Source organism: Ochotona curzoniae, unplaced genomic scaffold (assembly GCF_017591425.1).
Source record: "Ochotona curzoniae isolate NIBS_2020 unplaced genomic scaffold, NIBS_Ocur_1.0 scaffold_4701, whole genome shotgun sequence".
NCBI lineage: Eukaryota > Metazoa > Chordata > Mammalia > Lagomorpha > Ochotonidae > Ochotona > Ochotona curzoniae.
The window spans coordinates 73,505,345-73,531,655 of record NW_024467122.1 but is presented as its reverse complement, the minus strand read 5'-3'; the positions used below and the strand labels follow the sequence as shown (position 1 = coordinate 73,531,655).

At 45.1% G+C, this 26,311-nt stretch overlaps 1 protein-coding gene and 1 pseudogene across 3 annotated transcripts in view; both read right to left on the bottom strand.

Moving 5' to 3' along the window:
* The window catches only part of LOC121149301 (monoacylglycerol lipase ABHD2), a 99,262-nt gene that overhangs the window by 61,147 nt on the left and 11,804 nt on the right, over positions 1-26,311 (bottom strand). For 2 of the 3 annotated variants that reach the window (XM_040969811.1, XM_040969813.1), the window contains exons 2-3: positions 15,784-15,867; positions 13,567-13,766 (exon numbers count right to left, since the gene is read on the bottom strand). In XM_040969811.1, coding sequence (XP_040825745.1) covers positions 13,567-13,760 — 194 coding nt within the window. In that variant the 5' untranslated portion in view covers positions 13,761-13,766; positions 15,784-15,867. Of the gene's footprint in view, positions 1-13,566; positions 13,767-15,783; positions 15,868-17,491; positions 17,512-26,311 lie in introns of those variants that run through there. The other variant, XM_040969812.1, reaches the window with a different exon arrangement.
* LOC121149302 lies at positions 2,902-4,765 on the bottom strand (annotated as a pseudogene).

Genomic DNA, 26,311 nt, shown 5'->3' with positions numbered 1-26,311 from the left:
TCAATGATTGCATTCTTATCTCAACTTGTTGATAACCCTGACATTATCTGTGACTCAGCCTTTCTCTTCCATGCCCAAGGCCATCCGATTAATTACCAATCCCACTGATTTTACCCTAAAAGACTTGCATCCTTCTTTCATATCACCACTAGGACCCAAACGGATGATATCCAAACTCCTCCTAAGATTTGGAAGTCTACATGATGTGACCTCTTCTTCCTCCCCTACAGAACTGGGACGTGCTGGTCTAGTTAGGGTCTGACATCCCAGGTTATGGCAGGGAATGGGCAGAGGAAGCAATTATGAAGTTCATTAGCAAATAAGATCAAAGGGCAGATGGGGTGGCAGGTCCAAATGCTATGCAAATATAGTACCAAGTTCATCTTTGGAAAGTACAAGCAAGGTGGTCAAGGTTCAGCCACATGCAGATCCATGGAACTGGGAGGACAGCAGCAGAGTGGCTGTGAGGTCAAGGCAGAGCAGTGACAATGAGGACGTGTGGCAGTGGCCGCAAGGCCCTGACTGTCTCCTTACTGGTGGGCCCATAGGACAAAAGTACACGTGAATATGGGTGATCAGTGCTGGTCTGGAAGTGCAAGATGGTTTTCAGCCAGAAGCCCTGGCTTAAATGTTTGACATCACCAGCTTATGCTGGGGCCAGACTCTGGCCCTTTCATTCTCTGGCCTCACCCACTCAGAGCTAAAGTACTCTTTCAGAATCATGCAATTCTTTCTTATCCAAAGTGCTGTAATAACATCTTCCTCTGAACTTCTTTATCACTTCTCTGAATTACCTAGTCTGACACTTTAATCTTACATCCCTACCAAAATAATCAGTGTGTACCAGCTGCATGTCAAATGGGTAGCCATGAGAGTTTTAACACGGCATCTGTCCTTAGGCCTCTTAAAATACAGGTGTGGTGAAGAGAGGCACTCTCGTGCCCTATTATTGTTTATATCCTGTTGTTAGGAGACAGCAAAATAGACATAAGGTGGGGAAAGTTGGGGGATACTGGAGCGCTAGGATTTCAGAGGGCCAGAGAGCTGGGCAGGATTCTGATGGCCAGAGAAGCTGGAAATATGAGACAAAGAACTGGGTGTATGTTTAGGAGGCAGCAGGTGTGGCATGAAGCAAACAGACCGGAAGAGCGGGTTATGAAGTATGTTTAATTGACTAATTATACAAACACTCATTAATTCTTTTTTTTTTTTTTTCCGCAATGAAAAGAATCTTCCTTTTTTGAATATCAAGGAAGCAAAAGTCCATGCTTTCCATGGCTTGGGCAGGTTTTAAATTAAAAAAGCAAAAACAAACAACAACAACAAAAAACCAGAAAAAGCTTTTTAAATGGAGTTTCTTCATCTTCTTAAGGACTTGCTAAAACACCAGTAGTTCTGGGTGTTTCCAGCAGAATATGGTGTTCCCTGCCACAAGAAAGGCAGATTGGTCAAGACAATGGGACCAGTGGCCAATGGAAAGATGGAAAAACACATAAGCTACTGCTTCTCGCTGAATTCTCCCTGCCTGGGAGGTCACAGATGGTTCTGGACCAACCACTGATCTACAGGAGAGGTTTCCCAGATGTTTCAATTATAGACTCTTGTAATGGCTACCTCAGAGGGTAAGCTGTTTGGCTTGATGCCATGGAGGCACACTGTCCCTGAGGCACACGCTCTGATTAGCAACTGACACCAAGTGCAGATCTGGAAGGGTTCACAAGCTGTCACCATGGCTGACTCATTCCCCCAACTCACCGTGACACTGCACTACAGCCAGCCACCTCGGGCTGATGAAGGGCCCAGGCAATGTCAGTCATTGCGGTGACAACACAAGGTGCCTCAGCCAATTTAGGGGAAACAAGGATCACAGTTTTCTGTATGAGCTGTGGATGGGTGGATTCCCTCGCAAGCCCAGGGAAGTGCTTTTCTTGAGCAATTATGATACCCTCTAATGGCTTCTGCTCCAAAAGTCCAATGCCCCCAAAAGGTTCCCTTTGTGGGAAAGTGTTCTTAATGCTGGGGAGGACTGGGGAGCACTGCCATTGCCTGAACAGCAGCTTCCATATGGGCACTGGTTTGAGTCCTGGTTGTGACGCTTCTGATCCAGCTCCCTGCCAGTGCTCCTGAAAAAGCAGCAGCTGATGGCCCAATTCCTGGGGCGCCTGTGCCCATGTGAAAGACCCAGAAGAAGCTTTAGGCTCCTGGCTTCAGTCTGGCTCAGCCCCAGCCTCAGCCCCAGCTATTGTAGCCATCTGGGGAGTGAACCAACTGAGGGAAAATTTGTCTTGTCCTTCTTTCTTTATAACTCTCTCAAATAAAAATCAGTAACTAAGTAAATCTTTTCTAAAAATTACTAAAAAAATGTTAAAGATGAGTCAGCATTGCGGTATACTGTATAAAGCTGCTGTCCATGGCACCAGCAGCCCATGTGCTTCATATACACAGAAGCAGTTCCAGTCATGGTGGCTCCAACTCTGATCCAGTTGTGAGATAATGTCTCTGGGAAAGCAACAGAAGATGGCCTAAGTCCTTGGGTCCCTGTAACTATGCTCAAGAAGCTCCTGGCCTGGGAGCAGTCCAACTCCAACAATTACATCCTTTTTAGGAGTGAAATAGCATATGAAAGATCTCTGCCTCTCCCCCATCTCTCTTTGGAAACTCTGCCTTTCAAAATAAATAAATAAATAAATAAATAAATATACAAACAAATAAATCCTTTTTAAAAAGTTAAGGATGATGATAGATCAAGATAGATCTGGGAGCCGAGTCAGACAGTGGAGTGACCGAGCAGTGGGACACTGTGAGAGATGCTAAGATCCACTTGCTGACCATACGAGCCAGGTCTGATACCATCTGATGGAACCAACTGTAGCATATTCTATAGCTTCTGTTGCTTTTCTGATACACAGAAAAGCCCTGAAGAATAAAGTCATGTATAATGAATAGAGCAGGCAGGAAGAAGGTGACCAGTGTTTGGAAACTGGCATTGATTGTTTTTAAAAGACTACATGGCATGTTAGAGATGCGCATTCTTTGATTTAAACTAAACTGGGGGAATCTTGAACATTTTGGTGACTTTTAGATCTTTCAGGATGCAGTAATTCCTGCAAGAAGGCACACAGTCTGTAATGAAAAGATAGAATCCGGCTCAAGGTTAGAGGGCATGGGTGTATTTTACAGCACATGGAGTTTCATCATCTGGATTCAGTACAAGAAGCCTTCAAGATGGTGGTACCTTGCATCATGGTACGGCCAAGGTAGATGCAGTACAGGCGGGCAACATCTAAGAGTTAAATTAAACCTGGCCGCTGGCAAATTAATACCCACCACCAAGTGAACGCCTACTTGTAAAAACTGCACAGTCAATCTAATGGCGGAAGAGGCTGTTTGCTGGGACTTCCCCAGGATGAGCATGGTGAGGCCCACACTCTGGCAAACGGGGATGTCTGATCAGTCTAGTGCCAGAGAACAATGTCCAGGGGTCAGTAATTCACCCTTCTCATCTTGACAGTTTCAGTTTGGACAATTTATCAGAATTACAATTCATGTTTAAGATGAAGTCACCTAAAAACTGATTTCAGTGAAGTAAATCAAGCTGTGGTTCCATTAAAGATAATTCTCAGTATTTCATCTTCCAACTTTCTTAGGATGAAAGTGAATGTGCTCCTAGGGTCTGCTGGCTACATAATCAGGGTTTTGGTGTGCTGCACGGCCTCGTCTCTCTGTTCTCAGTTTATCATAAGCAGCTAAGGAAATACTTGAACGGCTCTTAAAATGGATAATCAGGTCAATGGAATTAAGACTTTGGAAATCAGGACTTTATCCTATGACAACGAAAAAGCTGCTGCCGTATTCAGCCAAGGAGGAAAGATCTAAATCTGTTCTGGAATGTCTATGAGCAAGAGGGAAATAAGAGGACTTTAAGCCCCAAATAATGAAATTCCTTCCAGCTTTAGCTCACTAGGAGGTGGGAGGGTCTTCAAAAAGATCATGGAAAATGCAGGTTATACAAAAACTGTGCATAGATTAAAAAAATTTTTTTTTGCCTAAAACCACTGGAATGTTGATATTAAAATAAGAGCTAATTCTTGTTTACCTAATAAGTTAGACACAACTACATTATCTTGGTAGGGTCACTAGAATTCCTGAACTCATGCTAAGGCTTTCTGTGAGAAAACACAGCCCCAGGAAGTTGTGAGTGTGGGTCACGGGACGTGCTTTCTTCTATAGGAATAGCCCTCTGGGAGTCGGGCCTTGCCCTCTGGGGCTGGCACAACGTGGTTCAACAACCTACACAGGGAACCACTGTCTAGGCAGGGCTTAACACTATGGTGATCCTGTAACAACCTGGCCATTTTATATCCATAAAATAACAGCCTGTGCTTCCCACTAGCTGTTCCTTACGTTTCTTCTTTTCTTCTTTTCTTCCTGCAAGGACAGCTGTGGTAAATTTCTAGCCAAAGGCACGTCGGTGGTTTCTAAGTGTAGCAAGTCTAACAGCCTCTGACTACATCCCGGCCAACAGCAACTTTTCTTCCTTTCTTTTACTCTTTGGAAAAGGAGAGATGGAAAGAGCTCTGCCTTCCATTGGTTTACTTCCCAAACACCCACGATCACTGGGTCTGGGCCAGGACGAAGCTTGGAACTGGTGACCCAGCTTGGGTCTCTCCCGCAGGTGGCAGGAAGCCTTCTCCTACTATTTCCCAGGAGGTGTCTTAGCAGGAAAACTGGGATCTGCGACAGAGCTGGGATTGAAATGCAAACACCTAGTGATAGATGTGGTGTCTTAATTGGCATTTTATTAGTTTATCACCTCATTTATTCTTAAAATTTGCTTATTTGAAAGAGAGTGATACAGAAAGTGAGAGAGAGAGATATATATGAATGAGGATCTTGTTTGTACTGTCTCATTCCTCAAATGTCTTCAACAGCCAGGGTTGAGTTCCATCCAGGTCTCCTACTCCGGTGGCAGGAACCCAAATTCTGCTGCCTCCCAGACACACTGGTAGGAAGCTGGATTGAAAATAGAGGAAGATTCCATCTCGGGCACTCCCACCCGACTAGCATTTTAAATGCCAGAAAGCAGTTAAAATGGGCCTGAGATTTCACACTTCATACTTATTTTTAAATTCTATTTTCCATGAACTTTTATACTTCTATAAATAATCTGTGCTAGGAGAGGTCTAAGGATGGCAATCTGACAGAGAATTTTCTTTTTTTCCTTAATTTTTTTTATTATTATAAAAAGAACAGATTTTGTCCATTCTGTAGGTACAGTTACAAGAAGAGATGCTATGCAGCTGCATTTGCCTTGGATTTTATTTAAGACTGAGAACACATCAATGGTCCCTACCCAAGGTCTTAATCCCAGCCTCCACTTTGGCACTGCCCCTGCCAATAAACAGCCTTCTAACAAGCAGATATAGAAGGGTAGGAGCTTAGGAGTTTTTACACTGAGTCCTGGGCTCTTTAGATCTGGAGAAGAACTCCTTCTATTGGACTGCCTAGAGAGATCAGCTTTAGTATATGCTACTTCTAGTTACATAACACTTCCTTGGTACATCAGGACAAAATAAATACCTCTGTACATATCCATGACAAACATAGCTTTCATATACAGAGAAGCAGGCTTTTATCTGGGGAGATATAAGAAAAATGGAGTCTAGTACTGTGGCATAGTAGGTGAAGCTCCTAGCTACAGTGCCAGCATTGAAATGGGTGCTGGCTTGAGTCTCGCTGCTCCACTTTTGATCCAGCTCCCTGCTAATACACCTGAGAAAACAGCAGAAGATGGCCCAAGTGCTTGGGTCCCTGCACCCACATGGGAGAGAGGGATGAAATTCCAGGCTCCTGGCTTTGGCCTGGCCCAGCCATTTAGGAAATGAACCTGTAGGTGGAAGTCTTTGTCTTTGCAACCCTGTCTGCCAAATCAACCTTTAGAGAAAAATAATATTAAAAATAAAAATGGACACCTACTGTTAGATATAAACATGTAGGATGGCAATGGAGAGGGAGTTGGTGTTGTCTAAGAGAAAAAATGAAATGAGGTCTGGAGGTGGGTGCCTGGCCCAGCAGTTAGAATGCGTGTTCCATATCGAAGTGTCTGCATTTGATCAGTGCCTCTGCTCCTGACCCTGGCAGCTGGGCTCTTGCACCACATCGGAGATCTGGACTGAGTTCCAGGCCCCTGGCTTCAGTCCACGGGGAGCAGGGCAGGTGCAGGGAAAGTATGTGCCTTTGGGGAGTGGACCTGCAGAGGGCAGCTTTTTTTTCTCTCTTTCTATCCCTCTGCCTCTCAAATAAATAAAAGGAGGTTTGTTCAGTCTTATCAGAAATGGGATGTGCAACTGTGAGAAATCAATAAAAATACATGCCTCTGGAAAACTTCCACAGTAAAAAAGTTAAAATAGTGATCTTTTAAAAAATACTTCCCAGGGCCTGGCGTGGTGGCGCAATGTTCAACTGCCACCTGTGATGCTGGCATTCCATATGAGCACCAATTCCAGTCCCAACTCTCCAAGTCCAACCTAGCTTCCTACTAATGTACCTGGAAAAGCAGTGGAGATGGCCCAGGTGCTTGGCTCCTTGCACCCACATGGGAGACCTGGAAGAAGCTCCAAGCTCCTGACTTTGGCCTAGTCCAGCCTGGGAAGTGAATCAGTGAATGGAGAACTCTGTGTCTCTGCCTTTCAAATAACTGAAGCAAATATTAAAAAAAATAATAATAAACAAAAACAAAATCCTTCCCAGCAAATGAGTCTCAGAGGTCGCCAAATGTTGGTGAACTAAGACCACTGGATTACTATTAGTAGCAAACTAAAGAAATGAACTTATAAGAGATTTGAACAGTGGTTCAATGGGATTCTTGTTGGGGTCTAGACCCTACAGAGAGCGCGGAAATTGGGAGTATCACAGAGAAGGAATCTTTCCTGTTCTGCGGAGAGCCTGAGGGATGTCTGCCACTCTCCTATAACTGTCTGAAGCAGCTTCCAAGAAGGAACACCCAGAGAAGGTTCTAGAGCACAGCAGAGCCAATTGTTAGCTCCGGCTGGTTATGACCCCTCCATCCAAGTTTCAGGTGTCTCTCAAATCCACAGGGAAGGGCAGCACCCAGCTCTCGGTCCCATGCGTGGAAGTAGGATGACAGTATTACATTTTTATCTCTAGGGAAAGAAGGACTTTCCCGCCATCATAGGTGGGGCTAAGGCTTTGGTCATGCTGCTTCCTTTCTCTGGACCCTATAGGATCTCCTACCAATGGAGATAGGCAGCTCTGTTCTTAAGGCTTGTCTATTAGTTGAGTGGTCCATAGTACTTCCAATGGCTGCATCCTTAGCCTCAGCGTGCCCCTCACCAAGAAGCTTCCTAAGCAGTGGAAAAGCAGCAGCCTGGCTTCCCACAGGGGAACACATACATTTTAACTGTAGGCTCCGAGAGATAGGTACCTGCTACTGCTTGTTTTCATCTTTTAATCTGTAACTAGTGATGGAAACTTCAGCCAGGCCCATAGGGAAGGGTGGTGGCTGCAAACTGCCACTTGCCTATATCTGGGGCTGCCTGAGTATTAAAAAAAAAAAAAAAATCCACCTTCTGCCAGAGATGGGAGGAAATCTTCCCATTCCAACAAATCTGCAAGAGTGAAAGATACATCTGATTCTTCAGAGCATCATGGAACACGCTGGGAACAATATGGTTTCTTTTCCGCAAGCACTCATGGCATTTGCCAAAATGGGAGTAAGTGTTTGTGAGAAAATAAGAGGCAGGACAACATTGTACCCTAGGTTTGGGAACTGCCAGGGACCCTGTTGTCTCCCCAAGTATGTGGTTGCTGGTTTGGGGTCCATGTACTCCAGAGAAAAAAGATATAAATTTGCAGAAAACAAGAGGTAGGAGCCCGACACAATAGCCTAGTGACTAAACCCTTGCCTTGCACACACCAGATCCCATATGGGTGCCGATTCATGTCCTGGCTGCTCCACTTCCCATCCAGCTCCTGGCTTGTGGCCTGAAAAAGCAATAGAGGACCCTGCACCCGCATGGGAGACCTGGAAGAAACTCCTGGCTCTTGGGTTTGGATCGGTGAAGCTCTGACCATTGTGGCCATGTGAGGAGTGAACCAGTGAATGGATGATGTTTCTCTATGTCTCTCCTCTCTCTGTATATCTGACTTTGCAATTAAAAATAAATAAATCCTTTTTTTATTATTATTTTTTCATTGGAAAGGCAGATATACAGAGAAGAGAGACAGAAAGGAAGATCTTCCGTCCGATGATTCACTCCCCAAGTGAGCGCAACGGCCGCTGCTATGCCGATCCCAAGCCAGGAGCCTCTTCTGGGTCTCCCACGCAAGTGCAGGGTCCCAAAGCTTTGAGCCGTCCTCGACTGCTTTCCCGGGCCACAGGCAGGGAGCTGGAAGGGAAGTGGGGCTGCTGGGATTAGAACCGGCGCCCATATGGGATCCCGGGCGTGCAAGGTGAGGACCTTAACCACTTGCGCCACTGCGCCGGGCCCAAAAATAAATAAATCCTTTAAAAAAACACATGAAAACAAGAGGGAGCATGAAGAAGCAGCTACATGCTGAGGAACCACATACTAGGAAAAGGAAAGAAGGTTCATTCTAGCAGAGGAGGAGTGGGGCAGGTCTAGGAAAGCTCAGAGCCAATGCTACTGTTGTGAAGTTTCTCTTACAGGGTTAGGAGTATTTTGGTGGGGAGAAATGAATTTGGAGTAGCTGGCGCAAGAGGCACTTCCTGGGCAATGACAAAGCAAGTGACAGCGCTGCACAGGCAGGCTGGGGTCACACGGCAACATGCCTTGGGTGCTAGCCTGTTTGAGGAAGCCAACTCGAGTTGCATTATGACAGATAGGTGGATCACAGGGAGGTGGCTATGGACACTCCCATAAAAGCCCAATGAGAGTGGTAGTTACGCAGCTGAACACATAGGCAAAAGCTCCTGTGCATTTTATTATGTGAATATGTCAGCTCAAAACAGCAGTTAAAATTTTTTTAAAGCCCTGGGGAGATAGTGCTAGCCTGTCCCAGCGTGTGGGGGATGAGACAGTCAGGAGCAGAAAGGCACAAGGGAAAACCTTTCCCCTGAGGGTCCTTCCCCAGGCACCTCCTCTGCTGCTCTCTGATGACGCAAAGGTCTAATCTCAGAGGATCTTGGTACTGAAGGACAACGCAGGAGATGTGGTTGCTGCCTCTGAAGTAGAAGGAAATCAAGGACCAGAGGGACCAGCACTCTGTCCGGGCTCACAGCTGTTCAGAGGTAGACCTAGGTTTGTACGCCAGCTCAGACTCAACGCAAGCTTAGATCACATCGCTGCTGCTGCACAGCATCTCTTGCCTATGTGTTCAGCTGCGTAACTACCACTCCCTTGGGCTTTTCCGGGAGTGGCCACAGCCACCTCCCTGTGATCCACCTGAGTGACAGCCAGGAGGAAATTAGAAAGAATGTTAAGACAGAGGTTGTAATGTGGATTTCTAAGTGTTGATGACACACTGGACTGGTGTCAAGGCAGGTCAATAAACAACACACGAGAGAGCTTCACAAAATTCATGGAAAAACCATGCATGACTTTCAAGTTGTTCTTACATCCACGTAAACTTATGTTTTAATTCCATGCTTATATGAACGTTTTGAAGTTCCCTTGTTTATTATCCTAACTCTGAGAAGGTAAAGTGTACACACAAGAAAAATCCAGCAAAATAGTAAGAGTGCTACCTCTGAATAGGTAAATTACAAATGAGTTTTGTGGGACTACAATACCCATTGTTTGTGTAGAAGACAAGGCTGGAGACAACTGATCTAACAATTGCAACTAACAATGTATGCATAGGCTGATTTGGGCGACGGATTGTGCTGGACCCTGTGTTGGCATACACACAAGAATCAGGTCTGGGATCACCTTAGATGAAGTTTCTCTGGGAATTCCCCCAACAGAACCACAGGTTCCATGGTCTGACCATGGAGTGCACGTGTCAGACCTGGGCCTCCTCGGTGGCTTGGATGGAGCAATGGACAGTATATTCAGAAACACATGGAGGATACAGCAGTAAACTGGAGCCTGCAGAGGACACTTGGGACCATAACAGAGGACGGAGAACAGAAGAAATTGATCAGCTACCCTAGCCAAGTGTTGGCAGTGAATATCCGGGGAAAAGGAGCCTCTTAGGTGGACTACGTCAGCCAGTGGAGTCTGGAGAGATTTCATCATGATTGGAGCAGAAAGGTAGGCAGCAATGCAGAACTACTGAACTGTCAAAACCACTTGAGCAGGACCCTCGGAGAATGCCCCATGTCGGGGACCCTAGGACAGTCGGAAGGCTGGGTGTAGCTTCTCCCCTTATCTCTCTCCTCCCCCCAGACATAGGAAAGAAAGAACAGAATGTGAAAACAATGGTCTTACCCACTTTCCTCTAGCCCTTGACCCTTCACACCTAATATAATATGCAAAAATGTATACAATTCATAAAAAAACAAATGAGTTTTGTGTACTCTATTTTCTATTAAACAGTGAAAAGGTATTAGTTGTGTTTTTTTTTTTTAATCCAGGAGATTTCTATCACCACCAAGACTTTCTCATAAGTTGCAACTGAGCTTGGTCTGCTTGTTTTATGAAAAGCAAACACTCCGAGAGCCAAAAAAAGAAGAAGAAAAATGAATCACCAGGTAAATATTGATCTGTTGCTAAGTGAACAAGAGACATATCCCATTGGAGTAAAGTTTTCCTTGAGACATTAAAAGATTCACTTATCCTTGGGGAAATTACCTTCAGACAGATTTTAACACTGCTGGGGCGCGAGTGAGGAGGAGAGGAGGAAATATCCCATCCTCCTCACATGCTTCCATGTCCAACTTCCCCCTCCTTTTCTTCCTGCTTCTGCAGAGCAAGGAGGGTATGTTCATGTTCCTATCCTCCTTGAGGTCAGGTTAACAGACGCCTGCAGTCAGGGTCCCCCAGCTTGCTGTAAACAGGCTGACTGGACTTTGCTGCCCAGGAGAGCACTGGTGAAGACAGAACACACGCTTCTCCTGCCCAGGGAAAAATCCCGAGTCCCAGGAGAAACACTCCTAGCCATAACAGACCCATTTCCTGCCTTCAACTCCAAACACAGGAGGTTATTCCAGAAATGTGACATCAAGGGAGTGAAGGAACATTAAGGGACTGTGGCTTGCAACAGGGCGATCAAAATAGAAACAGGCATATTCAGGAGTGTGAGGTCCCTGCAGGTGGGAGCGGGGACACCTGGCTGATGGCTCCTGGCCTGGCCGGGCTCTTCTGCCTCTGCTCACTCCTCTGCAGGCAGCCATCCTGAAGGAGATCCTGAGGTAGGTCCCAGGGAGAAGGAGGCAGCCACCTCTGGAACCACACCACAGTTTGTGTTTGCTTTCCTACCCTGATGCTCCCCCTTTCCTTATCCCTAAAGTGGGGAGGAAGAGTGAAATCGAACAGCCTGGTTATCAAGAGGATTAAATGGCATCATGCCCGTGAGAGGTACTCAGCAATTTTACTAAACAGAGAATAATGTGAAAATATTTTGGTGATGGGCCCCATGAATGCAGAATATACTTATTCCTAAAGAATTAGGATCTGAATCAGAAATAAGAGGCAAATGAAAAGACGGAGGTAAAACAAATGAACCTTTCTGCCCTGATGTGTTATGTTGAAGTCAAGAATGTTAGGGTGCTTGGAATTTTAGCTGCTCGTCCTGAAATCACAGAAACAGGTCTTGGAAGCAAACAGTTGCTGGAGAACCTCACCTTCAAACCTGAGCTAATTCTGAAGCAAACATCAGTTTTGCTTTTAACCTAGGTGATCCTTCACTCCCATCTCCCCCACCTTGCTAATTCAGGCTTTGCCAGGAGAGAGCATGGCAACTGTCAGATGGCCACAGGGCTCCCTACTGATGCTGCCTGCTCAGGTTGGCGCAACATTTCTACCAAATCTAATGAGATGACACCAGGAATGCGCTTTCCTACCAAGAGGAGCACGTGGACCTCTTCAACAGAGGGCATGCGGTAGCAGGTTGGCACCTTAGGTTCATTGAGAAAGTGTGCCGTGGTGGGGTGGGGAGGGAAGGAGAAATGAGAAATTGGTGTGTCTGGGCTGTTTTTAAGAAAAGGTAAGAAGAGGTAAAAACTTCCATCATTAGCTTTTTAAAATAGTTTGAACAATTAAGACGGAAAATACCTTACATGAATTTTTCTGGAGCTGGGACAGTAACGGCTTTTCTGTGGTTGCCTCCCTCTAATTAGTCAGGAATCAATATCGGGTGCAAATTTGCACTCATCTGCGCAAACACTTGCAGGGTTTTAAATTCTTTGGTTTTCAAGAAATTCTCTACAATGAGATGTCGCAGGAAGTGGGACTAGTTGTCCCACTCAGACTGAAAGGGGACACCAACGGCACTAGCCAGTCCAAATTACCATGCAAAGCAAACAACGGAAATTCAAATATTAAAAACGCTGGACAATGCACACTTTAGTGTATTAGGAACAGCACATCCTGATTGTAGAGCCTTCTGGGATGTGAAGCCCCCTCAGCAGGGGCAGTTCCAAATCCCCTATTACGACTGTGTGTTATTCACAGCACTCCACCAGTCTCCTTACTCAGGGTCACAACACCACTATCGTAGCGTCTGTGCATGAACACCCAGCAGGTGAGAGGTAGTTGCCAGGTTAAAACAAGGTGCTTCTGCTGCTCTCTCTGGCAGGGTTCCTAGGAAGTCAGCTAGTTGTGTGCTGCTCTACAAGCAGCTGCAATCCTGTGCGACTGCATGCAGAACACAGTAACCCAATGTGAGGCAGCAATGCCAGAAAGGGAGGGGCGGGGGATGGGGTATAGAATGCTCTGGACGTAAGGTTTAACACAAGTCCCGTAAAGACACAGTGAATGAGAAGGCATTGGCAAGGACACACTTAACACCTCATTGATTGGAAACAGACTGGGCAGATCCTCTTAGTTTTAAACTGTGGTTTCCTATACCAGAAGCAGAGCCTGCCCCTGTCACCTCCAAAACCCAAACCTGGGCTTCTACAGGGAAACTTGGTTTTCTTGGAAGGAAAGTTCTCTTTTTAAGTTCTTTCTACCAAAAAAAAAAAAAAAAAAAAGTTCTACTAGTTCATTCTTGGTACATTTTCAATACAGTAGATGAAGACAACCCAATTACAGGTCTGGGCTTTCTGGCTTATTGATTATTTTGAGTAAGGATGATTCTATGTTAGAACTGGCAACAGGGCATTTGCTAAAGGGCCAGAATATTGTCCCAGTTTTCTCTATCTACCTTGAAATGACTGCTGCTTGCTGCAAAGTCCTTGTCATGGATGATGACACCACCCTGTGGAGGAAGGGATGTTTCCAGGCAACAAAAATCTGATTCTCCTACCCTCCTGGATTCAAATACTAGATTGCTATCAAGACTGTGGCTGTTTCAACACCAATGACACTACTTTCCATCGATGCCTAAAAGGCATGGTATAAGAAGATCCTTCCAAGAACATCCCATAAAGCCAAGCAGCAGATCAGCAGGTGGGTAAATAAGGGCATGAGGTTTACTCACTCTTTGGTCAAAAGAGGACAGGACTTCAGCAGAAAGCGTGACAGCCCTGAGTCCTGAAAGTAGAGGTCAGGTGGAGCTGTGGGGCTCTTCAGATTCAAACAGCGGACAATCACGTACAGAACAGCAGCTACCGCAGCCAGCTTCACCCCATCAAACACAGCCGGGAGCTCCGGCGTCTCCAGCATGGCGTTCATCTTGCTCTGGGGAGCAGAGGCACAGGTGGGTTTACAAGCACACAATGGATTTACAAGCACACAGCATTACAGAGGCATGTGTGATAAGAGGCAGAAAGGCATGTCATGGTCCAGGTGTGTCCACAGGGTCTACCCAGGCAGACGCTGTCCACACCTTAGCACTATCAACGGACTGGCAACAACTCAACTCCCAAACATATGGTCCTGAGCATTAATACAATTTGTAAGGTTTCTTTTCTTTTTGTAAATTTCATTAACATGATCAAAATAAGCAAGCTGCAAAACCATGAAGATGGTGACATTCAGAAAGTAGGAATAATAAGACTGGTCAGAGATAGGAGCAGCACTGGGGTGGTACTACCGTTTCTGGTAACAAGCTACCTTGAATCTCTCTGTAGGCTTAACCTGCACCTGGTGTACCAGGTGTGTGTTAAGCGTTGTGTTTATAGTCCCAGATGAGAATATGAGATGGGGTTGCTAAGCCACCAGGTACAGCTGGCCCCACCTCTCTTTTCATAGTAAGTTGAGATACAGCATTCTCCACCTGTTCCACAGAAGCACAGCTGCCCCAGTCCAGTTTAGATTCAGCCCAGGCTGAAGTATCCTGGCTCCTGGGTAGCAGGCAATATGAAAGGCAGTTTGGCCACTTATTTATTTTTATTTCCATAGAAGGTATATAACTTAGTGACAAGTCCAAAATTAGGCCAAAGTAGGTCAAAATTTAAAATTGGGGAACAGAAAATGTTTAGATAATGATGACTTTTTCTGACTCTTCTAATCTTTCATCTTGTGAAGTAGCTTTACCTTGTATGCAGAATATACACATGCCCCCCCATCCAACACATAAAGCCAAATATGAACAACAATAGTAAAGCAATGGCAACAAGAATCCAGTGTTTCCCTTGCTGTTTTGCAGAAAAACAGAATGTCAGCTGCTACCTTAAAAATCAGGAAAACCACAAGCTGACAAAAAAAGGAGAAAATGGCAATTCTCACAGCCATCGTAACTATGGCAACAGCTTTCCTTGGGATGGTTTCAAGTAGCCTTGGCAGAAAACAGTCATCATGAGAACTTGGTTGCCAATGCTAGAGACAGAACGAGTAGGGCAAAATAATCTCCCAAAAACGTGTTCAGGTACAGTCAACTGAACTCTCCTGACACAAACAGCACATCCAGAAAGGACTCAGAAACCTTTTTCTAAACTCAATAGTAGCTCTGGCAAATACAGGCCCCAAACATACGGTAAACAAGCTTGGCAGAGGTTCTCAACCTAGGCAGGGAAGGGAATCCAAGACTGTAACTGGTCCTTCACCATCAGGGAGAGAAAATAATCTTTAAAAACTCACCTGGTGCAATTTTGAGTGAAGGTTAGGCCTCAGAAACATTAAACGAGAAGATGAATTTTTTCAAATGTAACTTTTAGTGACATTTCACCTTACTTTCGGGAAAAGTCCTAGGAAGTTTGCCTAGAAACCTCTAAAATGTGATTCTTAACTTGGGGTCTATGGGCCTCCTACAGGATTCTAGAGTCCAGAAAACCTCTGAAATCACATGCCAAAGTCTGTGCATGTGTAATAGTTTTCTACGGAGGTGGTAAAGGTCAAAGGGACCTATGTCCCAAAAATGTCAATAGCATTGCACAAAAAGATGATCTTCGGGTTTAACTTGCAGCTCTAATCCCTCACCCAGTCACAGCCTGGCCACCTTGCAAGCAAGATGGAAGTTAAACAAATATCCAAGATGCAGATACTTAAGAGAGTAAGTCTAGTAAAGTGAAGGATCAAAACCAAAATCCATCAGAAACTCCAAAGTTTCTCTGATGAAATGAAAGTTTCTCTGATGAATATGGACTTGATGCATAGTAATACAATAGTAGGTCGTTTCACTGGTCTCATTCTTGGTTGACAATAGGCTTCCAGGACTTAAAAATTAAAACTCCCTTCCCTTCCTCCTTCTGCCCACTGCTTATTAATAGAAGAGGAGGCAGAAAGGAGACACAAAATTAGCCTTGGTCATACATACCTATATGTCACTTGGTCCTTTTTCCTTGAACAGTTGTGGGAGTTCAGTTGGTCAGGTCAGATCTTAGTCAAATTAACCTAAAAGCTGAAAAGATTGCATGGTGAGTTTTTTAAAAGAATGAGAAAGAAGCCATTTAGTTGAAACATAAGTAGTCAACCTTTCTCTACATTTCAAATTCTTAGGGAGAAAGACAATTTCCTTAATTAACATACGTAGCAAATTCTAGGATGTTTGGCCATTTTAACAAACATGCTGGTGGATGCCTTTGGGAATCCAGTAATCCTGACAGCCTTTCTCTGGTTTCCACAGCAAGCTGTCTACTGTGTTCCTAATTGTGGCTAAAGCAAATTCACCCTGTTTTTTACCCTTTAGTTCATAACATAATCTTCAGAAATGCCTAGCAGGATGGGCACCATTTCTGTGTGACCAAAGAAATAACTGAGATCAACTTTGGATCAATGGAGCACAGCCAGTAGAGTCATTTCTTTTCCCTCAAACATCCAGCAATGAGATTAAAAAAAAAAAAAAAAAGATGAGCTGAGAAAAGTAAAAGGGTTCAGATGGGCTGAAAACCAAGGTAGGAGAAGCAGAAGAGAGCAGATGACAGCAGGTGGGGGTGGCCTGGCTTGCCAGGACTGGGCTCAGACCAGGGTCCCAAGACAAGGAGGTGCAGAGCACCCAGAATGAAAGGCATTCAGCATGAGACAGGAAGCCAGAGCTGAGCCTCACTGGGGGAAGCTGCTGAAAGAGCGATGGCTCCCAAAGCAGCACAGGAACCCAGGGAAATGGCTGATGTTCACAGCTACCTATGTGCCAAGGCCAATCCTCCATGCTGCACACCTGCCTCTTTAATCCTTCACATATCCTAGAGGTAAGATATTACTGATGGCCCACTTTTCAGACGAGGAAATTGAGAACATTCAAGCATCTCACTCAAGAACAAATGGTTGGCCAGCAGAAAAGCCAGGATCCATCCTTGGCTCAAGAGACCCTACTCTCAGCCACCACTTGGAAGTGAGGATAGGTGAGGAAATAGAGGTGTCAGCCAGCAAACAGATGACTAGTACAAGAGACACACATGTAATACCAGAGGTTTGCTTCAAGGAGCACAGCTACAAAGAGCAGAGCTGGGATTCAAGCCCGTTAGCTTCTGATTCCACCACATCAAAACTGCCCAAGCAAGACAACGAAAGCCAGAGAACCAATTAACCTCCACGGTGGTCTTGCTCAACTTCAGATTTTTACAACCACTGTACATCTGAAGCCACTTCAAAGAATTAGTGGAAAATAAAATTAAAATAAGTCTTTTTTCTGAAAAGCAAGGTTGAAACCAACGCATACAAGAGGTCTGCAAAATGTTCATGAAAAATACATGTTATGAATAAACTATGCATGAACTTCAGCACCTTCTGGCAACTAAAATAGCCTCATCTTTCAATTTTATTTTTTGGTGAGCTTTATGAAGTATTCTGGGGCAAATCTGCCACAGCTGACCAGGAGCCTAAGGCTGCAGAGTGAAGTCTACAGAATGGGCTGGACCCAGTGAACTGGAATTGGGATTGGTGAACAAATAGACCTTACTAACTGGCAAGTTATAAACACTAGATTTCCAATAAGACTTTCTTTCTCTATTTCTCTCTCTCTCTGTCTCTCTCTCTCTCTCTCAAAAAAAAAGGAACATTTTGCAACAGAGAGCCAACATTCTCACCTGGTGACAATGAGTGAACCAGCAGATGAAAGATTTTTTTTTTTCCCTTTCTCTCTGTAAGTGACTTTCCAATAAAAACAAATAAATAACTCTTTTTTAAAAAGTCTGGATCCCTAATAACCCAAAGGAGTCAGCCCACCAAATCTGGATCACCTGCCTTACAATTTCTAAAGGAAATTACAGAACAGCATTTCCCCACCAGTATTTCTGGACTCTTTCACTCTGCAGTTGCTGATGATACAGAATGAAATGTGTATTCCCAAGCCTCTACGGATGCTAAAATCACGGGCCTTCTAAGAGCGCTGGCAGTTTCCCTCTACTAAAATTCAAAACGACTTCAAGTATTTTTGCCATTTGAAAAAAAAAAATACCCTGACAAAATAGCAACTAGCAAAATCTTTTCAGTTTTAAAACCCTGGACTAGTAAACTTCTTACATCAACATGCACCACAATTGCGCAGAAAAGGTTAGATGAAGTATAGAATGTATACTTTCTGTGAGGATGTGGAAGGAAACCACAAACAGAAAGTGTCCTGACACAGATCGCACGCTCACCTCTGGAAGCACGACAGTCATTTGGGGAAAACAGGTCTTTTCTGGTATGGAATCCTAAAAGCGCTCTGTGGGACTTTACATAAGGGACCTTGAGTGATGTGACAATGTCCTCCTACCACAGTTTTTAAATAGCAAATGCAATAGAGAATTAACTTCATCAACCCTTGAAAAAATGCTGAGGTTTTAATATTTAACTCCATTTAGGGTAGGTAATCCTGTGAGTGATCTTAATGGTTGTGGTCCAGGTATGCAGCTCTTATCCGACTTGAGCCTGCAGTCCTGAGGCACAGGTCAGTTCTCTGGCACGTGGCCGAGGCGCTCCCTTTTGATGTCCACTGAGCTTATATACCTGGTGACCTACTCTGTGCCCAGCACTGTGCAGGACTGCAATCGCCGAAAATTCTCATTTCAACGAGGGAGGAGAGAAGTTCATGTTAAGAAGCTCATTTGTACTTCAGAAACCTGGAGACAATGATAATTAGTCCGGGGGGGGGGGGGTGGAAATGAAACATGATGGAGCTGCCATATCTAAAGCAGGACGTGGTGTAGCCAATAGGTTTAGAGATGTAAATATGAGTAAGGTAGTGTGTGGGTATAGAGTGCATCAACTGTACAAAACCAGGAATTTGCAGTCCATTTTAGAACAAACCGCTTCACAGTCCTTTTAAGTCTATCTTGCTGTAGTGGTTTTATGGTGCTCATTCTTTTCAACTCTGACCTGCTATGACATACAAACATTCTAAAACCTGTTCTGAACATAACAAACCCAGCTTTCACTACACTATTTTCTTCTGTGCCCTTCTCTGCTCTAGGCAAATGAAACCCAGTGAAAATGACAGCCCAAACAGGAGAACTGGAGGCCCGGGTGGTGCAGGAGGGAAAAGAAGTGTATCCCATCTGCCACATGATCTCCATGGCCACCATGGGCCAGGCTTCCTGCGTACCTGGGTCACTCCTTTCTTAGCCTGACAGTCCTTCCCATACCTCCCCACCCTCACTTTTGACAAGTATACTCAGGCACTGCAAAGGGATCTGTACAAGAACAAACCCACGCTATTTATTGCCAAGCCCCCAACATCTAGTCATTAAAGGGACTTTCAGTATTGCCTTGGTCTCTTAAGACATGACTGACTGGTATTTCTACCAGTGGCAAAGGCCTGGGCTGAGCCTCCTATGCTCTGATCTCTGGTGCCTGGGAGAATACCACTGCAAGATGGAGGCACAGAAGCAGCCAGAGACAGGGCCCTGGCACTAGAAGAAGCTCCAGTTTGTGAAGCCTGAGACCAAGGTCTTAGTGCCTACAACTCCTGGCTGGTGACCTAAAAAGTCACTCAACCTTTTGGGCCCTGAGGATCTCATTTGTAAAATGAGAGGTCAGACCAGAAGTAGATGATGCCAGAGGTCTACTTCGGCTCAAAAAGACGGAGATTTTAGGGGCTAGAATTGCAGTCCTTGGTTGGAGAAGACAGGAATAGAATCGTCTTTGTAACAAAAAAAGGTCCCTTTTTCCAACCTGCTTCACAGAGCACTTTACCCCTAAATTCATAGATTATAATTATCCACAGTCCATGTTCTTTCCCTAACTAGTTATATTATTTTCAGCTATGCCCTTTATACCAATAAGCCCATGGTATTCAGTAAGTGCTCCAAAATATTAGTCATTATCGCTAACACTAAACTTTCCTCCATTATGCCTCAATAAACTAATCTGACAAACAGAACATCCTGAAAGATGTAAAAGACACCCTTTCCTAACCCCAGAGAGGCACAATAACTGGTTCATTGACTGCTGGCTCTGTTCAATAAGTTTACTTAACTCCTGGACTCACTTCTGAGTCTCATAAGTTGGACCACATTAGACTCAGCAAGTGAGTGGATAGTTAGGGCAGCCAGTAAGGCTCCCCAATAATTCCAACATGAACTGTTCCTGTTTCTATGCTGAAGGTCCTGAGCTGTACCAATCTGGGGTCCCTTTCTGGAACCCCTCCTTCCTGGGGCTCTTCTCCTCAGCCCATGGAAATGCTGCCGCTCACCTGCGCTTCCTTCTCATGTGTGATTCCACTCTCCTGGCTGGCTTGGCTGCCATAGCAAATGTTAATACCAGGAAAGATAACCTTGGCCCAGCATGGGAAGCCTTTGGCGGGCCTCAATGCTCAACACCCAGCAGGCAGACAGTAGAGGCCACAAAACCCCAGCTCACTCCAACCTTTTAGCTTTTCTAGTGGCAACTAAGATAAAAAGTGGGTAACCTTAAAGATAGCTGCTATGATGTCTTTAGGGAGAAAGCCGGAAGGAAAACTGCCAGATTCTTTCCCCTGCATTTTCCATTTGCATAAAGAAGTCCGAGCCTCACAGGAAAAAAAAAAAAAGAAAGAAAGAAAGAATGAACTAAAGGAAATAACAGAACAAACCAGAAGACAAAGATGGCTAGGAAAACAGCATTGTCTCTTTCTATTTTTTTTTTTAAGATTTTTAAATTTTATTGGGAAGAGTTGGGGCTGGTGTGACAGGTCAACTGGCTAATCCTTCACCTTCAAGCACTGGGATCCCACATGGGCACTGGTTCATGTTCTGGCTGCTCCACTTTCCATCCAGCTTCCTGCTTGTGCCGTGAGAAAGCAGTGGAAGATGACCCAAACCGTGGGACCCTGCATCCATGTGAGAGACCTGGAAGAAACTCTTGGCTCCTGGCTTCAGACAGGCTTTGTTCCAGCTGTTGTGGCCATTTAAGGGATTAAATCAGCAGATGGAAGATCTTTTCTCTGTCTCTCCTTCTCTCCGTAAACCTGACTTTCCAATGAAAATAAATAAATCTTTAAAAAAAAGTTACAGAGAGAGAAAGAGAGATGAGATGAGACATAGAGATCTTTCAACTGCTGAATCGCTCCTCAAAAGGCTGTGACAGCCAGGACTGGGCATGAGCCAAGACTTCTGCTTTGGTCTCACGTGGGTGGTGAGGGACCATCACCTGCTACCTTCCAGATGCATTAGCAGGGAGTTGGATCAGAAGTAGGGCAGCTGAGATTTGAAACAGCATTTATATGGGATGCTGCAATTATAGTCAGCAGCTTAGTCTGTGGTGTCAACGTCAGTCCCGTGACACTTCAGTATCCATCTCTGCACCCTATCAATGTTTCTTCCTCACCACAAGGTGGATCTGGCACACAGGTACCGCCAGGAGGCTGTGGAGAGCATCCACAGAGAAATGCACACCCTCTGATGGCTTAGGTCGACCTTCGCCTCCCAGTAAGAGTTAACGGGAGAGAGACCTTGGCCAGCAGCTCCCAGTTCCAGCTCTTGTTGCTTGTGTTGGTCCAGGCCTGTGTGTACTGCAGGCTGGAGTGTTTAAGGATCAACAGAAACGACCACCTCCTCCCCCTATGACCACAAATGATGGAAAAGCCCTGGCAACTGTCGGGCCAATACTGTTCTCAGGATTTGCCAAGAGACATTTATTTCAAAGAACAAGCACTGAATGTTTTCCTGAAATAACTCCAGCCAGGGCTGCCTGGGAGGTCCAGAGCAGGCTTAGGTGCTGGCACATGACAGGCAGCAGAAGGGCCCTGGGTTACCTTCTCACGCACAGAGCCTACCAGTCAGCTCCTTCACACCCAAGTGGGTCAAAGAGAAGCACAGGGGTTGGCAGATAATTAAATGCATTTACATTAATACTGCTCTCAGTTGTGTGCAAAATGAAGACCATAAACTGGCCTTTCTGTGTAAATTTACTCACGTAACAAGTTTTAACCATTTTCTTCTGCCAAGTCCTAAGTCATATACGCATCAAGCTAAAATGTCAGAAAATGGCCTACAAGTTCCTAGTGAAAGGAAAAATCACCCACGACGAGAAAACGTGAACCTTGCATTTAAATGTCAGGCATGGCTAGTAACCCACGAGCTTTTCACAAAAGAAACTCACTGAACTAAAAATATCTGAAGACTGAGTCAGTGGTATAAATGCGTACATTTAATGGCGCACTTTACATGTGAAGGGAAGGGAAGCTGGCCCCTGCCACTGGCAAACAATCCTGTCGAAAAGACTGGTTCTTTCTACTAGAGAAAAACTGGGCAGAGCGCTTAGTTAAAAGCTAAGCTAGTCGGTTTGCCATTGTAAAACCAGTAAGACTACATCTGAGAATAAACAACAATCATAATCAGGGGTCCAGTGGTTAACATGCCCATTAGGACACCTGTATCCCACATCACAGAGCCTGGGTCTGTCTCGGGCTCTGCTCCTGATGCTAGCTTCCTGCTAAAGCAAACCCTGGGAGGCAGCAGTGGCACAAAGTGGCTGGGTTCCTGCCACCCATGTGGAAGAACTGAATTGTGCTCCCCGGTCTTAGTTTTGCCCCTTCAGCTGTTGCTGGCATCTGGGGAGCTCTCTCTCCCCCCACCCCCAGGGCATTGCTGGCATCTAGGGAGTTCTCTCTCTTTTTCTTTCTGTATCTTTCAAACAAGTAAATACATAGATAAAAATTCTAAAATATCATCAGCCAGGTGATTCTTCTCCGGGTTTTTATAATTTTCCAAGTGGACAGGCATTTTAACAAAGAGGTTTAATAACTCTAAAAATGGTAATTAAGGCCCCAGCATCATAGCCTAGTGACTAAAGTCTTCACCTTACAACCATCAGTTTGTATCCCGGCTGCCTCACTTCCTTCCCATCCAGCTCCCTGCCTGTGGCCTGGGAAAGCAGCAAAGAACAGCTGAAAGCCTTGGGACCCTGCACTCACATGAGAGATCTGGAAGAAGCTCCTGGCTTCAGATCAGCTCAGCTCTGACTGTTGTGGCCATTTGGGGAGTGAATTAGCAGATGAAAGATCTTTCTGTCTCTCCTTCTCCCTGTAAATCTGATTTTTCAATATAAATGAAAAAAAAAAAAGGTAATTTAAAAAACTCTACTGTAGTTAAATTCTGTTAAATCTAAAACAAAATCTCAGCTGACCAGAATCCAACAAGCTCAGTGCCCAATTGATCAGTGTTTTAGAGCAGGGCACAACTGAAGGAAGAGGTGAGCGTCCCCCAGATTCACTACACAGACCCCATCCATTTTTCCATGCCTGTGCACCAGCTTCCTAGGGGAGGAAATTGGATTCTGGCTGGAGGCGAGGGCAAGAAGCCAGTGCCTAGTATAGCCCTTGACTGAAGAACCACTGATTCCCAGGAGCTCACTAGGGCACACAGAGAAGCAAGTTTCAGCCAGTGCTGCGACAGAAAAGGAGAATAAAAAGAACTGGGAGTACCCAATCCTGAGTGTTCTGGTTTCCAAAGCGCCTGGTGCCAGGTCAGTGCACAGTACTTGGCTGATGCACATACACACTTTTTTCTAGGCCGTAACGAGAGCATATGTCTCACTTGTGCAGACCATTGACACTCCCATGCTCTTGTACTTCACATGGGCAGGTATCAAGACGTGTACCTATGAGAAGACTCGACCAGCAAGCCAAGACTCTTTTTTTGTTTTAAAGGACAGACTTACTCTGCTCAGCACCTTACTCTCTGCCCCACCAAGCTCTGGGACTTTCTGAAGGGGAATTCTGCCAGCTGAGGGAACAGTAATAGCTCTGCTCATAGCTCGGCCACCACACCCCTTTACACAAGACTGGAAAGCAGGAAAGGAGCTGGGCTCCTTGCCCTTCTGAGATTGAAAGAAAATTTTCTGGGCAAGAGCACATGGTGTGGACAGCTTTGCAAGGCATGCTTTACTTATTTCTGTTTTATAAATACCTCAAATGCTGTGAGTAGAAACTAGATCTTCTGCCAGTTTGCAGTAGCAAGCTTGGAGGTTACATGCTCTCCACTGTGACCAAGTCAAAGACAAATGTTACCAGCTAGGGCAGATGGATATGGAGGACTGATGTGTGCTCAGTCCTCCATCGGGTTAACAATGAAAGCAGAGGTGAGTGGGCTAGTCACCTATCTGGTCTTGAAAACAGCCAGAATCATCGAGCCTCTGCTATCAGTCCTGCAGATTCTCAGAATCAAGACTGTCACCTCCACGTGCAGGATCCAGAATGCCAGAGGAGGGAGGGGATTTGATTTGTGTCTCCACATTACTTGTTGCCAACAGCATCTAGGGTTATTCTTGCTCCTGATTGTGCTGTGCTGTGTAGCGCTAAGCAGGTTACTTACCCTTGCTGGGATTTTGACCCCATGTGGAACAGGTGAACAACACAGGCTTTAGAATCAGAAAATCTCAGTCTGAACCCAGCTTCTGCCTAATGACTTCAGGTGAATTATCTTAAAACTTTATGAAAGCTTGCTTTTTCTCCTATTAAAATGGGAGAGGAAAGGTAATAGTCCAGGTTACCGAGGGAAAGAAGTTGATGAAATTTGAGGCTAAAAAGGATTTATGATTAAAAAAATATCCATGGATATACTCAAATATAAGGTTTGTAAAAATACTTTTGAACTCTTTAGAGAAAACTGCCTTTTAAAAATATATTTCTAGAATTGACCAGGCAGCTGCAGCCCCTGGCTGGTGCTTGTGACAAACCAAACCTGACCCTACACTGGCTGATGCACCATAAGTCAAGTCTAACATCACCCCAGTGAGGTTTCCTGGGGGACTTCCCAACTAGATCACTGTACTCAAACTCTGGCCACAGGGAGAACCACAAGATATGTGATTCACTCTCGGAGTGCAGAATTGGGACTGGGCCTCCTCAGTTGCTGATGTCTGTGGACAGCACATCCAGATGCTTATGGGGAATGATGGCCAGTTTATCTAGGCTAGCAAGGGACATCCAACACCTCATCAGAGGATGCAAGAGCAGAATAGGTTGGACAACTCTCCTAGTCAAGCTTTGCAGCAAGTGTCTGGGCCCGGTGATGCACTAAGATGGACCTGGTCAGTCAATAGACCACGGAAAGATTTTCTCAACCCCTTGCAATGAAGCTGATGACATCTCAGAACTATAAAACACATTCAAGCAACCTCCTTGGAACACTCTTCCTCACATTGGAGTCTCTAACATGACATCGAGTGGCTGTCCCCCAACCCCAGGTGCTGATGTAGTTTGGCAGCCAGGAATGGCCCCCCTTCTGTTCCCCTGCAGACAAAGGAGAAAAAAAAAAAAAAGGAACTGAACCAGTTATCCCAACCACCTTCCTCCACTCCTTGATCCTCTCCACCCTAAATGGAGGCTTACATGGGCATGCATCCCTCAACGATGCAAACATTATTAAAAATAAAGTGAGACATTAGAAAAAAAATCTCAAGATTAGAATGATGTTATCTTTGAAGCAATAGCTAGGAGATTGGTCTCCAGGCAGTATGGGCTCGGTTTTATCAAATCTTCAAAGATTAAGGACACTGAACAATCTAGAAAAACATAGTTCCAAAAGGAAGCCCTTTGGGCTGGCACACTTGGGGGATGAGCCAAGTGGGTTGCTTTTGCAAGTAAAGACGCACAAATAAGCTTACAACTTCAAATCTTCCTTTTTCCCCCGTGTCCAACACAAACCCTACTACTATTGTTCAGGGCCCCACTCCCTCCCGCCTCCTGCTCAGGAAACAAATTTCCCAGGCATTTTGACAGCTAGAGGACAAATCCCAACTGCCAATCCTAGCTTGCCAGCAGCCTTCCTCTTTTGGTTTGTGTCCAGATTTTGGCTGTGAGAGGCAGACATCTGTTCCGAGTCCACAGCACTCTACCTCTACAAAATACTCCACAGCACACACACTCAGCCGCTGTGCTCACTGCCTGCATTTCCTGATGCACTAGTGCTGCTGCTTGTCAGTTCCCTGGGAGGTGAGGAGCTGGCCAGCAGAAAAGGTGATTTTTATCAGAAGTAGGGGAGATACTTCTCTGTGCCTGGGAAAGAAAAGGATCTCATGTACCCCAAATTCATCCACCTGCAGAGGTGAAGCGCATCCTCCTGGATAAAGTGGTGGTTTGTAAATGAAGAGGACAAAAGCCACAGAAAACAGTGTCAACATCACAGGGTACCACCCCATTCCCCATGGAATACCACAGGCATCAATCAACTCCATTCTAATTTCTGGCAGGGACCACAGCAGAAGTATAATGCATGGCATCCATGGAATAATTGGAAAATGGTGCCAATCTGTATATAACTAACTACTAAACTCTGAATACTAGCTGTACATACTGGATAAATTTGAACCAAGCATGCACAAAAGAGGAAGCAGACTTATGGCTGAGAAGCCACAGGAACAGATGGAACAGAAGAGCAGGTGAGACAGAGGAAGAACAGGCATCAGGCTAGGCTGCTAGCTGAGCTAAGGCCTGAGAATGTGAG